General features: G+C 40.9%; 2 protein-coding genes across 2 annotated transcripts in view; one reads left to right on the top strand and one right to left on the bottom strand.

Annotated features, from left to right (window-relative positions):
- LOC122213241 overlaps nucleotides 1-16,127 on the top strand; it is a 41,891-nt gene that overhangs the window by 6,607 nt on the left and 19,157 nt on the right. The window lies entirely within an intron of this gene.
- LOC122213000 (GTPase IMAP family member 7-like) lies at nucleotides 10,313-11,739 on the bottom strand. The gene has a single exon (XM_042927063.1). The coding sequence runs from the start codon at nucleotides 11,737-11,739 to the stop codon at nucleotides 10,864-10,866; it is 876 nt and encodes a 291-aa protein (XP_042782997.1). The 3' UTR covers nucleotides 10,313-10,863.

The following is a 16,127-nucleotide window of genomic DNA, read 5'->3' as shown; positions in this document are numbered from 1 at the left end:
TATGGAACCACAAAAGACCCTGAATAGCCAAAGTAATATTGAAGAAGAAGACCAAAGCGGGAGGCATCACAATCCCAGACTTTAGTCTCTACTACAAAGCTGTAATCATCAAGACAGCATGGTGTTGACACAAAAATAGACACATGGGCCAATGGAATAGAATAGAGACTCCAGAATTGGACCCACAAAAGTATGGCCAACTAATCTTTGCCAAAGCAAGAAAAATATCCAATGGAAAAAAAGTCTCTTTAACTAATGATGCTGGGAGAACTGGACAGCAACATGCAGAAGAATGAAACAAGACCACTTTCATACACCATTCACAAAAATAAACTCAAAATGGATAAAGGACCTGAATGTGAGACAGGAAACCATCAAAACCCTAGAGGAGAAAGCAGGAAAAAACCTCTCTAACCTCAGCTGCAGCAATTCTTACGTGACACACTCCAAAGGCAAGGGAATTAAAAGCAAAAATGAACTTTTGGGGCCTCATGAAGATAAAAAGGTTCTGCACTGCAAAGGAAACAATCAACAAAACTAAAAGGCAACCAACAGAATGGGAAATGATGTTTGCAAATGACATATGAGACAAAGGGCTAGTATCCAAAATCTATAAAGAACTCACCAAACTCCACACCTGAAAAACAAATAATCCAGTGAAGAAATGGGCAGGAAACATGAACAGACACTTCTCTAAAGAAGACATCCAGATGGCCAACAAGCACATGAAAAGATGCTCAAAATCACTCCTCATCAGGGAAATACAGATCAAAATCACACTGAGATACCACCTCACGCCAGTCAGAGTGGCTAAAAGAACAAATCAGGAGGCTATAGATGCTGGAGAGGATGTGGAGAAACGGGAACCCCCTTGCACTGTTGGTGGGAACGCAAACTGGTGTAGCTGCTCCGGAAATCTGTGGAGGTTCCTCAAAAAATTAAAAATAGAACTACCCTATGACCCAGCAATAGCACTGCTAGGAATTTACCCAAGGGGTACAAGAGTGCTGATGAATAGTGGCACTTGTACCGCAATGTTTATAGCAGCACTCTTAACAATAGCCAAATTATGGAAAGAGCCTAAATGTCCATCAGCTGATGAATGGATAAAGAAATTGTGGCTTATATACCCAATGGAACACTACTTGGCAATGAGAAAGAATGAAATATGGCCTTTTGTAGCAACGCGCATGGAACTGGAGAGTGTTATGCTAAGTGAAATAAGTCATACAGAGAAAGACAGTTACCATATGGTTACACTCTTATGTGGATCCTGAGAAACTTAGCAGATGACCATGGGGGAGGGGAAGGAAAAAACAAACGTTAGAGAGGGAGGGAGCCAAACCAATAGAGATTCTTAAAAACTGACAATAAACTGAGGGTTGATGTGGGGTGGGAGGGACGCGAGGGATGATGGGCATTGAGGAGGGCACGTGTTGGGATGAGCACCTGGTGTCGTATGGAAACCAATTTGACAATAAATTTCATATTAAAAAAATAAAAAATAAAATTAAAAAAGCACAGACTGGGCCACTTATAAATAGCAGAAGAATTTTCCCCATGGTTCTAGAGGTTGGAGGTCCAAGATGGAGATGTGATTTCAGCCAGGATCTGGTGAGAGACCTCTCTGGGTTGCATGACAGCATTGAGTTACTTGTGGTTGTAGGACTGAGTTCCTCCTCTCAGAGTGTCATCCTGGCTGCCCCTCTTTTTTTTTTTTAAAATTTTTTTTTTCAACGTTTTTTATTTGTTTTTGGGACAGAGAGAGACAGAGCATGAACGGGGGAGGGGCAGAGAGAGAGGGAGACACAGAATCGGAAACAGGCTCCAGGCTCCGAGCCATCAGCCCAGAGCCTGACGCGGGGCTCGAACTCACGGAATGGCTGCCCCTCTTGATAGGCAGTTCTCCATATGGATATTCAACATGGATATTCTCTCCAGTGGGAGAATCTCTTGCTTTTAAATATTTTTTGATTAGGTCAGGTGCACCTGGTATAATCCCACCTCCCTTTTTTTCCTAAAGTTTATTATTTTGACAGAGCCTGAGATAGCACAAAGGGGGAGGGGCAGAGAGAGAAGGAGAGACAGAATCCCAAGCAGGCCTTCCACTGTCAGCATGGACCCCTACTCAGGGTTCCAACTCAGGAAACCATGAGATTATGACCTCAGGTAAAGGAAACCAATCGTCAGATGCTTGACCAACTGGAGCCACCCAGGCACCTCATTAGCATTTTTTTTTGAAATTCACAGAGAAGGATACAAGAGGTGACTCACCTCTCTCTGGCTCAGAGGAGAAAGTGCTGATCCCTCCACCTTCACCCCAGGGAAGCAGAAACTCTGCTGCAAGCCCTTCATAAATGATCTCCTCATGAAAGACAGTGATTAATGTGTTTCCGAATGTGAGAATTTTAGGATAGTTCAGTAGACCACTTTTTCCTATTATGTTTTACTTTTTAAAAACATGAAACAGATGGTACTTTCTCTGTCTTAGCTTACTGGGGCCAGACGTGACCCACACTTTTGGTCCCTTATTCCATTCTGTATACACACCAAAGAAATTCTTTCTGGCAGGTCCCAGCTGAGTCACCTTCTTGGACAGTAAATCTGGTTGTCAGATGGCCCGAGGGTGTGAGAATAGCTCTGTTCCATTCAGGGAGAAGAATAAAGTTTTCCAACTTTGGGTTTTGGCCCCTGCTCTGGTCTCCACTCCCTCTTTACTAGGGAGTCCTAGACTTTGGATAGAAATCTGGTATTTTGCCTTTATGATTTAGTTCTTTCAATGTATACTTGAGAATCATGGGGAGCAGGGGTCTTCGGTATTCTGAATCTAGCTGGTAACATTTGGAACGAGGGAAATGCCTTGAATATGATTGAAATGACTTTGTCCCTTTCAAATGTGAGATTATTTGCGACTGGGCAGTCACTCTGAAGGTATGGTTCCAGAAGAGCAGCATGGGCAACACCTGTGAACAACACAACCTGTAGGGAATGCAGATTCTCAAGCTCCACCCCGAGCCTATTGAATCAGGCTTTGTACTTTAACAAGACTTCCCGATGGCTCTGATACATGCTAATGCTTCACACAGTATAGAGAAAAACCTGAAGAAACAGCTTCTAGACTTAAAAAAGAAAAAAAGGATTTGTGAAAACATGACAGCCTTGTAATCCAGGGTTGGTGTTTCTTTACAAGGGATTGCCTATAGTCTATCACTTGTCTGACTTGCATGACAAAGCCCAGGGCTCCCTTGCTGCACAATAGAATTTTATATAGTAGATGTCCAGATAATTGAAGTTGAGAACACTCTGTCTTCTTCTAGGGGAAAGAAAACAGAGAGGAAGAAAGAATAAACCAATGAGACATGTGTCCCAGATTCCACCTCTCCAGGTTCAGAAAGCAAGAGATATATTGTCTTTTCCTCAGTTCATGGAGGAATGAAGAAGCATGAAGAATTGTATGGAAATTTGGTTGGGAGATTGTCAAGGGAATTCACCATGAGGGTGAAAATGAGGTAGCTGTGCAGCGTCTATGTTTAATTTTGCTGGGTAGGCTGTTCCCCGCATACTCCACACTGCTCCACAGGAAGCAATTGACTTAAAGTCTAAGGGACTCATTTCCATAAGCCCGCTCAAAGCATTTTTCCTACAAAAGCAACTATTAACTCAAGAGGAATGAAAAATAGAATTAAAATCTCCCTATCTCATTGTCCTTTCTCACAAATCTGTATCAGAGAATTGGTGCTTAAGAAAATGTGCACACCAATGAGAAAGAATGAAATATGGCCCTGTGTAGCAACGTGGATGGAACTGGAGAGTGTGATGCTAAGTGAAATAAGCCATACAGAGAAAGACAGATACCATATGTTTTCACTCTTATGTGGATCCTGAGAAACTTAACAGAAACCCATGGGGGAGGGGAAGGAAAAAAAAAGAGGTTAGAGTGGGAGAGAGCCAAAGCATAAGAGACTCTTGAAAACTAAGAACAAACTGAAGGTTGATGGGGGAGGGGAGGGAGGGGAGGCTCAGTGATGGGTATTGAAGAGGGCATCTTTTGGGATGAGCCCTGGGTGTTGTATGGAAACCAACTTGACAATAAATTTCATATATTAAAAACAAGAGAGAAAAAATAAAAATAAAAATAATAAAATAGGTCTTTTGGAAACAGCCTAAAGATGGAACTTGTTTTCTTATTCATTCTGTTAGCCTGTGTCTTTTGACTAGAGCATTTAGTCCATTGACATTTAGAGTGAGTTCTGAAAAATATGAATTTATTGCCATTGTGTTGCCTTTAGAGTTTGAGTTTCTGGTGGTGTTCTCTGGTCTTTGTTGCTTTTGTCTTTTTTGCTTTGGTTCACCTTTTCTCCCCTGAGAGAGTCCCCCACACAATTTCATTCCAGGCTGGTTACTGGTCACAAACGTCTATAGTTTTCCTGTGTCTGGGAAACACTTTATCTCCCTTTCTATTTTGAACAAACAACCTTGCTGAATAAAGAGCTTTGGGCTGCTTACTTTTCCAGTTCAGCACTTTGAATATATCCCGCCACTCCTTTCTGTCCTGCCAATTTCTGTGGATAGGTCTGCTGAGAACCTGATCTGGTTGCACTTGTAGGTTAAGGGCTTTTTTCCTTTGCTGCTTTCACAATTCTTTCCTTGTCTGTTTATTTTGTGAATTTGAATATGAAATGACTTGTTGATAGTTGGTGTTCCTTGAATCTGATGGGAGTTCTCTGTGCTTCCTGGGTTTTGATGTCTGTCTTTCCTCAGGGTAGGAAAGTGTTCTGGTATGATTTCCTCACATAAACCTTCTTCTCTGTGTTCTCTGTCTTCATTTTCTGGGACCCTTATTATTCGGATGTTGTTCATTTTTAATGAGTCACCAAATTCTCTAAATCTTATATCATGCTCTTTTGCCTTAGTTTGAGAGATAGAGAGTGAGCAGGAGGGAGCAGGGGGAGAGAGAACCCCAAGCAGGCTCTGAATTGTCAGTGAAAAGCCCACTGTGAAACTTGATCCCAAGAACTTGAGATCATGACCTGAGCCCAGACCAAGAGCTGAACACTTAACCAATTGAACCACCCTGGTGCCCCTCTTTTTTTTTAAGTAAGCTCTACACCCATCAACATGGGTCTCAAACCCATGACCCTGAGAGTAAGACTCAAGCACTATATCAACTTAGCCAGCCAGGTGCTCAACAGAGGAAGCCAGGAAACAGTGGAGGTAGGTTTTCAGTGTGCTGAGAGAAAATGACAATCAACCTGAAATCCTAGTCTCAGAGAAAATTGCTGTCAAAACTAAGGGCAAAATACATACACCCATTTCAGGCAACACAGACTGGCATTCCTTGACAATAGCACAATCTTATTATAGGAATTTGTAAAGAATGTATCTGAGGCAAGAGGAAAGTAATCCAGATAGTAAATCACAGGTGAAAAAAAAAAGGAAGTTTAAACAAATGCAAACTGTGTAAAATAATACTAATGCTTCCTAAGGTTTAATCGGGGAGAATGAGAAAATTAAATATTCAACAATAACAATATATAGATTGGGGTTGAGGGTGGGAATGGAATTAAAATGTTCTAATTTGTTGTATATGAAGAAGATTAAAACAGATTTCTTGAGATTTTGAACAGTTAAGAATGTATGTTGTAATCATTGGGTGATTACAGGAAAAGCATACATAATTTCCAAACTAGGAGAGAAAAACACAAAATGTGAAAAAAAAAATCCAAATCATTCAAGTTAAACCACACAGAGGAAGGGGAAGAAAAAGAAATATGGAACAGGTTGGACAAGTAAAAGCAAAGACTAAAACTTTAAATATGCATCCCCATAAGTCACAAGTTTTAACTATGATAAATGCACCAATGTTTTCAGTTAAAAAAAAATAAAGAGTTTTGGAGGGGACTGAAGAAGAAATCCAAGTCAAAAACGTTACGTGAGGGAAAACTTGAAAGCAAAAGTGTAGGTAAACCTACAAGCACATTCTAAATAAATAAGAACAGAATATCAAACTACATAGACTTTTCATTCAATAATTCTCGAGAGCTTATCATGTGCCAGGCACTGTTCTGGGCAACTGAATACATCAGCAATTAGAGCTGGTAAGGATCCTTGCCTTTCTGAATCGTTTAGTGGTCCTTGAAGGAGCAGAACATGAACAAAAAACAAATTTGTAAATTACAAAAGATATGAGATGTTCCCTTGTAAAAGAAGGAAAATCAGAGAGGGAGGGTAAAGAGTGGGGAGAGTAGAGAAGATGAGTTGAATGCACACCACGGTCTCGAAACACCTGCCCTGTTCATCAGGTGTAAGTAGTCCCACTCATCAAGACAAAACACAGTTTTACATTGATATGCACCACAAAGGGAGGCATCACATGTATAAAGGGAATAATCAAATCACAAGAGGAAACAGACAAATCTCCATGTATGGTGACAGATTTTAACACACACCTCTCGTTGCTAGAACAGGCAGATACAAAAAAATCAAAAAGTACACATGATTGATAAGTTAGACCTAATGAGCATATGTAGACTATTTCATGAAATTTCTGAGCCACTTGTTTTCAAGTACATAGGAAAAATTTATTAACGTTGTTCTTATGTTTGTCCATGAAGAAATGCTCTAAAATTTTTGAAATAACATAGACAACATTTTCTGACCACAATGTAATTAAAAGAAAAGTAAATAAAATGTCATAAGTTTAGCAATTGGAGAACACAGTTTTAAATAACTGATGGGTAAAAAGAGACAAAAACAGAAATTGATCAATATTTGGAATGAAGTGTAATTAAATTACTGCATTTCAAAGCCTATGAAAAATTACAATTTAGCTTTCAGTGTGTATTAGGAAAGAGAAAGAATGAAAATTAATCAGCAAAATACATATCTGCTTCAGATTCTGTCTCTCCCTCTCTCTCTGCCGCTCCTCCACTCATACTCTGTCTCCCTCTCTTTCTCTCAAAAATAAATAAACACTTTTAAAAATTATTCAGTTTCACTGAAGGGTACATTTTCTACAATCCCTGGCATATGCCTGCTCCCGGAGAAGAACCTGCAGTGTAGACAGGGCTGCTTAGAGCTCTCCCCAACCTGCCCTTCTCCTCCTGTCCTTGCCTTGGCTCTGATTGCTCATGGGCTGGGGGAGAAGAGGCAGGAACACTGAAGACCAGTCAGGTGTAGTCTGGCCTTGGTGGGGGTGGGGGATGGTGGCAGCATACTTAGTGCCTCTTCCCCCGCCCAGGAGACCTTTAATGAGTCTTTAGAGAGTCTTCCCTGGGAATCTGCAATCACAAGTCCAACAGACGGCCACTCTCTCCCCTCCCGCCGATTGCTTCCATGTCTGTTCCTGGTGCCTGGACTTCCAGACCTCTGGTCCACACAGAAGCTGTTGGGATCCCTGCTGGGCCCCTGGGCAAGTCCCCTTCAAACTGGCTTTGGCTGCCTCCCTACTGTATGGCCCACATTTGATATGAGGAACCTATACTTTTGCCCCCCCTCCCTGCTCCTTAGTGAAAGTTTTGACTGCTTCCAAGACAGCCACCACCGTGTGTACCCTGCTCCCTCCACAGAACACAGCAATAACCTTCATGTATCCCATGGAACCAGCAGGGAGCAAAGCCAAACTCCAAAAGACACACATCAAGTCTCTTAACATACACCACCCACATCCGTCTGGCAGCATCAAAGTCCTGAGGCCACCTCACTAGCTTTCGGGAAAAGAAAACCTCCATCTCGCTGGACATGGCACGCAGAGAGGAGTCCCTGTGGGGCTTCCCTTATATAGTCACACGGTTACACCTGGGTCACCTTCTGCACTGGGGGGATGATTGCTCTACAGATGAGCCCCAAGAATTGACCAATTCAAATTTGTCATTGTCCCTATAATTGAAGCGTTCTCTTTTAAAAGTCATTCCTCCTGGGATGCCTGGCTGGATCATTTGGAAGACCATGAGACACTTGATCTCAGGGTCATGAGGTGGAGCCCCATGTTGGGTGTAGAGATTACTTAAATAAAACCTAAAAAGAAAAAGTCCTTTCCTCTTGACCCCTTCAAATATCTATCAAATTAGTTGAAGGAATAAATCTCACAAAACTGGTTCCCGCTTCTTCCTTTGGGCATCCTATGTGGATCTTCTGGCATATAGCTTTTGACTGTGGGGTATTGGCAATTAGAAAGATTCAGCTGAAATTGGAGATATTTATGTTAACATCCTGCCACATTTACCCCAAGCCTTTCACATAACCTTCGGACCCAGATTTCAAATTAATGCAGGTCATTTATATTGGACCCTACCTTTGACATCTGATATTCAACTTGTCACAAACCTAACTGAACGTTGTTGCTCCTGACTCTACCCTTCCCCTGAAAATCTTACCTGTCACCCTGAACTTTCCTGTTTCTGAACAGAAGCATGATCATCCTACCCATCACCCACATGGACACATCCTACACATCCTTCACAGAAGACTTCACACCTAAATCCTTCCTCAGGTCTTCTTCTATAAATCCTTGTTTAAATGCCCCATCATGAGTCATGACTATCACATATTTCAACAACAGGGATCATGCACACATTAAACGCTGGAAATACCACAGTCTTCAGCACTGAAATAGAACCATCTTCAGGGAAAACTGGGACATAAAATATGTTAAGAAGTGAGTGAGCAATATTTCAATTGTCAAGTGAAGAGATAATGATTTATCTGATTTACTCATTTTTCTCTGGGTATGTGTTGCCTTCCAAAATAGAACCTAAGGTTGGGAAAAAAGAAATTAGCTCACATAAGCTGCACATTAAAACGGCCCTCACACAGGTTAATTGTATTAAGAATGCTTCTGCATATCTCTGAGAGAAAATATCTTTTAAACGGTTCTGAAATGAAAAAAGTCAGGAGAGCATGAATACTTACCTCTCTAGAGATACCATCACACAGATGAGTCACTTACAAGGAAGTACTTTTGAACATAAGAACTGCATGATGGCAAAGAGTACTTTGGTCTCACTTTGTCTTTGACACATGTTTTCTCAGGAGAGGATTTTTCTTCCGTGTTGCTTTTACTGCGTTCTGAGTACTGGTGATGAATCTTAGAATGAGCGGGTATTTAGATTCTTAAGTTTTCCAGAGTTAATCTCTAATCTGTCTCCTGAAAAGTCACTGATACGGTAAATACTCTCAGTCATGTTCACAGACAAAACAAAGGACAAATAAAAATTCTAATAATTTGGATTTGGGATGTCTGCAATCCTTGTGAGTGACTGACAGTCACCAATCTAACTTTGAAATTTCTCTATTATTTTAGCAAGACAGAACCTTTCATCTACTTACTGCAAATGTCACAGCATGGAAGGGTAAGGAGAGATTTTTCTGGTGTCAGAAAACAAGCACTAGAGGGAATGTAAAACCATCAACAACAATAAAGATGCTCTGAAAGAGAACTGGGTACCATAAGATTTATCAATCAGGTTCTCACGGGAAAAAGATAGTTTGCTCTCATTAGGTACTTGGAGAAAGTTTAGAGAAGGGGCCTCTTACACACTGTGGACACAGGGAATTTGGAAACCACAGTGACGTTGATAGTATCGATAAGAAAATTGAGTCCCACCTGAAGGGGTGAAGAAAGACTGGAATGCAGAAGAAGAGTTGGGTAGAAAGGCCACCAAGGGAGGAGCTGTGAGCTTTGGCGTAGGGTTGCAGTTAGTCAGAGATGGCCCTGCAGAGATAGAGGTGGGAGAATGGACACCCCAGCCTTGCTTTTCTACTTCCACAGGGCCTCTGACTTGGACTTCCCATTGGCCAGCCAGGCAGAAGTCAGAGAGCAAGAGATCCCACCGATGTAGTGGAACTAGATCAGCCTCAGGGGGCAAAGAGCTGGGTGAAGTGTGATTCTGCAGAGGCAAATGAAGACTATGTGGCCCAGATGGGATTTTTCAGATACAAGTGGAGACATTTTAAGTTAGGATGGTCCCTAAAAAAAGAAAAGAGAGAAACACAGTAAGAGAATCCTGTGACTTTCAGATCTCCATGAACCACAGAACAATCTTTCCAGAGAAACCCGATACCTCCCTAACATAGTACTTGTGGCCATGCGGTGCAACGACGCATGTGACCAGTGGTTCAGATGCTTAACATGTGCAGGATTTCTGATTTGAATTTTCCTGAGTCTTTGAACTCTATATGCCATTGCCTGATTATGCCAACTTTGTGTGAAGAGGGACAGGTGGCAAGGGGAGGCGGTGGGGACTGAGAGCTGGAAAGACGCTTCGTTCTGGTTAGTTCTCGCTGCATAACAAACCATTCTGAAGCTCAGTGGTTAAAAACAAAAACCATCATTTATTTGTTCTCATAAAGCTGCCATTTGGGCAGGACTCAGTGGGAATGGATCATCTTTGCTTTCTGCAACTTCGCCTGAGATGGCGGGGCAGCCAGAGGGCACGCTTCTGTGTTGCCTCATTTGCGTGGCGGGCAAGTTGGTGTGAGTCACAAATGAAAGGTGAGCTGGGAAGTGGGCCAGTGACTTCAGGCCCTCTGCATGGGGGCTTCTCAAGAGACAGCCTGGGCTTTCTCACAACATGACAGTCAAGTTCCAAGGGCAAGAACCCCAACAGGGCAAGGAAGCATTGCCCACATGTAACCTTAGAGTCACAAGGTGTTGCTTCAACCATCTGCTATTAATTGAAATGGTCCCAGATCTGCCCAGTTCCAAGGTAGAGGACACAGGCCCCGCAAGTCAGTGGTAGGAGTAACAGGGTCAGGTTATAGGAGGAATAAGTAGAAGCTACTGTCACAGCTATCTATGGAAACTACAATCTACCACTATCGCAAATCATCATAAATTCAAAAGAAAAAATGAAATGTTCTTTACTACCAAAACATATGCCATATTTTTGAAAGCACCCTCATAATCACATCTAAAACATGTTCAAATATGCCCTTCTCAGCTTCTTCCCTGATGTTTTTTAATTGTTCATCATAAATCCTCTTTAGCCATTTTATTTTTTCCTCCCGTTCTTCCTGTGATTTATCAGCATATTCCTTTTCTACTAGTTGAATTTCATTATTTAATTGATCGGTGTAGATCTTCTTCAGGTCTTCTTCCCGTTGCCTCAGCCTCTTCTCTGTGTCCTCGTAAATGGCATCAGTAAAGTAAGCCCCTCTGTTTCTCTTCACCATCTCCTCTATCAGCTCCACCAGCTCCTGCACTTGAGCTTCCTTCTTGGCCTCTGAGGCTCTGTTGTTGAAGGCACAGCAGCGGTTCCCACACTCTCTGATGATGTTTTTTAGCTTCACATCTGCATCTGCTAAGAAGTCACTCAGACTCTGCCCCTCCAAGTTATCTTTGCCAGTGAACAACATGATCATGTGCCTCAAGGCTGGCTTCCCAAAGACATACTTGATCAATGCCACGGTCTTCTGCTCTTCATCTGTGTAGCGGCCCAGAGGGATGACCAAGACGATGGCGTGGGGCCCAGGGCAGGAGTAGAGGACACACCGGCTGATTTCCCTGCACGTGGTATTCAGGGTCTCCTTGGTGTCAAAGAGCCCTGGGGTGTCAACAACAAGAAGTTTTCTCCCCTTCCATTCCTTGGATGCTTTTTGACACTTGGGAGTGACAGCACTGGGAGCAACTTTAGACTCAAAGACTCTACTCCCCAGGATGGTGTTTGCCGTTGCACTCTTCCCACTTCCAGTTTTCCCCACCAAAACAATCCTCAGACTGTTGTCCTGAGGGTCTGCCATGTCAAAAAAGGGAAGGAGAAGAAAAAGAGTCAATTAAGGTAAGTGGAAACCATCACATTCCTCTTATCTCCTTTGTGTTTCTCCATGAAAACCTGCAGTAGTGTACTATCCATGTTGGTCCCATAAAGACAAAAAGATGAAACAATTCACTCACCATGGAAGAAACAACAAAGTAGTTAAAGAGTTCCCCTACAAAAGAGTACCAGATCCAGATGGTTTCATGGGGATCTCACTTAACCTTTCTTAAACTATTCCTGATGACTTAAAACAAAAGGAAATCTTTCCTGTTCTTTCTATGCCACAAGTATGATATTGATCCCAAAGGCTAACAAAGATTTCACCAATAAATAAAGCTACAGACATGTCTCATTTGCGAATACAAATGCAAAAATCCCAAATAAATTGTCAGACACTAAAAAGTAATACCCCATAATTAAGTGTGATTTCTTTCAGAAATACTAGGGTGGTTCAATATGAGAAAATGGATTGTTACAATACATCCCCTTTAGTAGAGTTAAGAAGAAAAATACTTTGATGCAGAACAGACATTTCCCCAAATTCAATGCTGTTTTAACAGATACTTCTTTAATGTGATTTTATAGAAATATAAATTTTAACAAATTTGTCACCATTTTTTCTCTGCAGCTAAAATAGTTGACTATTAAGTTCATTTGGATGAATGAAGAAAGAAAATTAGCCTGTAGAGTCAAAAAAGAGAAGAACGATGAGGGAGGGCCATCTCTACCAGATAGTAAAATATTTTACCCCTATAATTAAGGCAGTATGACATGTGTGTGAACAGAGACAGAACAGAAAACAAAAACAGACAATTCAGAAATAGTCCTAATTGGTCTACTATATTCATGAGTATCCAGTTAAATGTATTACGTTACATTTATCTTCAGTAAAGCAGCATCTCACAGCAATGGGGAGAAAGATGGACTAATAACCAGCATTGGGATAACTACAAAACCACACAGAAAAAGACAAAACTGCACCCACGTCTTCACGCCATTCACTTGCCAAATACATTAGAAATATAAACACTAAAAATCAATCCACATAAATACTAGAAGAAACTCAGACAAATCCTTTGTAACCTAGGGGCGGGGCAACTCTTTCTAAGATTTGAAAGATTGTAAGGAAAAGGATTCATACATCTGACTACATAAAGACCTAAAAGACAAGGGGAGACAACGAACATCACAGACAATTAAAATACGAATGTCAGATTATATCAAAGAGGGTTAATTCTCCCCTTACACAAAGAATACCTAAAAGCAGAGAGGCAAATTCCAATAGCTCGATAGAAAATGGAGCAAGACATAGGAATAGACAGTTCAAAGAAAAAAAAGAAATGCCAATGCTCCTCAACTATAAAAATATATGAACACTCCCTTAAAGTAGAGAAAAATAAATTCAACATAGGAAAAGAAAATAACTAAATATAGTAAATTAAAATTACACTGAGATACTATTTCTCCACTTACGGATTTGGCAAAAATCCAAAAATTTGCTGCTATAATCAGTCAGTAAAGGTTGAGAGGATACAGGTTCTCTTCTCCATGGCTAATGAAATTGAAAAACAGTCTAAAACCTACAGAGGAGAAATTAGCAATATCATACAAATTACATATACATTTATTCTTGGATTGTGAGTCCCAATTTTAGGATTTATGCCTGTAGTGGTAAAGGGCATATCACCTCCAAACGTGCAATGTTGGCATACAGACTATTTCTTTTTTTTTTTTTTTAATTTTACATTTATTTATTTTGGAGAAACAGAGTGAGACAAAGCGTGAGCGGGGGAGGGGCAGAGAGAGAAGAAGATACTGAATCTGAAGCAGGCCCCAGGCTCCAAAAATCAGTTAGCACAGAGCCTGACACGGGTCTGGAACCCACAAACTGTGAGATCATGACCTGAGCGAAGACGGACGCTCAACCAACTGAGACACCCAGGGGCCCCGGCATACTGACTATTTTAAATAAAAGTAACTTAAGATACAGCCTGTATGGGAAGATTACTAAGACCCTCTTCTGTCCCCCTGCAAGCAGGAAACAAATCTCCCGTGTAAAAGGTGCCCTTCCTGTCCCAGGAGGTAAAGAGACACCCTTATGACCAGGGATGGGAGATTTAGAGCCAAGAAGACTGTATAAACAGCCCACTACTTTCTACTAATTTACTACCCCAGCCTAAAGTCCCCTTAGAATTCCTCCCTAACAGATGCTCCCAAAGTTAAGTTTTCCTTGTTTTGTCAATCCCTCACAGATCCATCGTCTCTTTGCCTAAAAAGTATAAAAACTTCCTGCCTTGGTCAATTCTCTTGGTCTTAGTTTCATTACTGAGCATTTGTGCACACTGCTTTTTTTTTCTCTTGTTAATCTGCCTCAAGTGAATGTAATTCTTAGTGCAGCTGGAAGACATTGAAGGGTAGAGGAAGAAATTCCCCTTCCTCATGTCCCAGAGCTACACTGACAAAAACACAGGAAAACATTGGCATATGTTTATTCTCTGTGTCACTATTTGTAATAATTAAAGACAAAAAATCCACCAAATACCCACCAGTAGGAGTCTGGTTGAATAAACTAAGGTATATACACACAGTGATGTACTATCCAACTGTAGAAAGGAATAAGAAATACCTCTCTATGCCAGGATGGAGAGATCTCCAGGATATTTCACTAAGCAAAAAAAAAAAAAAAAAAAAAAAAAGGCAAAGTGAAGAAAATAATATTTACTTTACTGTCATTTCTCTAGTGGGGAGGAACATGAACTGTAGGTACAAAGTGCAACATATATTTCATGCACATGAAAAAGCAATGGCAGATCATCTGAACCGTCACCAAAGAAGTTACTGACAGAGGGATGGGAGGAATAAGGCGGGGGACAAGGTAGAAGCTGGAAACTGTTTTGAATATACTTCGATTTCATAGATTTGTCTTGAAAGCATGTACTTCCTTCTTTTTGAGAGTTCGAATTACAGCTCTTTTCCTTTATGAAAGACCTACATGTGTACCTGCTGTTGCTGGCTGACATAAATTCAAAGAGGATTTTTCATTTGTACAAAAAAAAGCTGAACACGAATACAGCGTTCCGCATTTGTTTTACAGCCAGTTGAGCTAATAGAGAGGCCGAGTGGGCCGTTGTCCACGCCAGCTGCCAATCACCTTCCCCGGGAACCTCACACAGGGGTTCACCATCCAGCCACCAGAGCTGTGAGCCAGATGAGTATGTGGGCTTTCTCTCAATTGAATTTGTGCATCTGTTAACAAGTTGTGTCTAAAAGTATCAGAAACACATAAGGGAGGTTATTTGGGGGAGATCTGGGAATGCGCACCCTTTTTCCATGTACTTTGATAGTAATGGCTTCTATCCTTTATGTCATTTTGTTTCATAAAAGATTTCATAGGAACGTTCTGCTTGTGGAAAGTGAGGAACATCTGTAAATAGCTTCATAATTATAAACAAAAACTATATTTTAAGATAACTAGTAAAAATCAAAAGCAAATTAAATACATAGTAATTGGTGTAATAGACAAACCACACAAAGAATTGGTCCAAGAAACTTGAAAATGCAGTTGCTTCATTGGCTAATGTCCTAATGGGATATAGTGTAAGGCCAAATAGGGGGAAAAAACGTCAAGAAAATCTTAAATTGCTTTCAGGAATCCTGTCCTATACTTAGGTTTTTGTGCACATGTGTAGTTTTGAAGCCCAAGGACAAACCCAGTGGCAATGAACACCCTTAGCACCCATACTGTGCCCTTCAAATGCCATTTCCCACCAAAAACTTTAGGACTCTTAGGAGAAGGTACCGATTCCAGATGTGGGCCATGAAATGTACACTTGGATCCTAGACTATCTACTCATACTAGAAAGCGAGGATTCTACCAGAAACTACTCAGACCGTGGGACGCCTGGCTAGCTCTGTCAATACAGCATGCATCTCTTGATCCCACGTTCATGAGTTCTAGCCCCACATTGTGTGCAGAGATCACTTTCAAAAAAAATGTTTGGATCTTACCGAAAGGACTACAGAGCCAACTTGAAGAGGCTGACTGGACAGACAGAGATGGGGTAATTTGAGTACCAATGAGAATAATAATTTCAATGGATTAAAATTCATCAAATATGTTGAAGTTCATGAATTCATAACAATACCAACATCGCAAAAGAAGTGAAGTGTTCTCTTTGGGGTATGCTAGGAAATGATGTCATCAGTCTGAACATGGACAAAAAAGAATCAAGCATTCCTTTTGTCTTATTAACTACACCTTATGGAAATGAAAGTATGATTCAGGGGAACTTTATTTTTAAAGGATTATGCCATCCAATCAATGAAGAAAGAATGATAGAATTATAATATTATAATTTGCGACCGTTAATG

This window comes from Panthera leo, chromosome A2 (genome assembly GCF_018350215.1).
Source record: "Panthera leo isolate Ple1 chromosome A2, P.leo_Ple1_pat1.1, whole genome shotgun sequence".
NCBI classification, from domain to species: domain Eukaryota; kingdom Metazoa; phylum Chordata; class Mammalia; order Carnivora; family Felidae; genus Panthera; species Panthera leo.
Note: the sequence above shows the minus strand (reverse complement) of the source record. Positions and strands in the feature narration are given on the sequence as shown.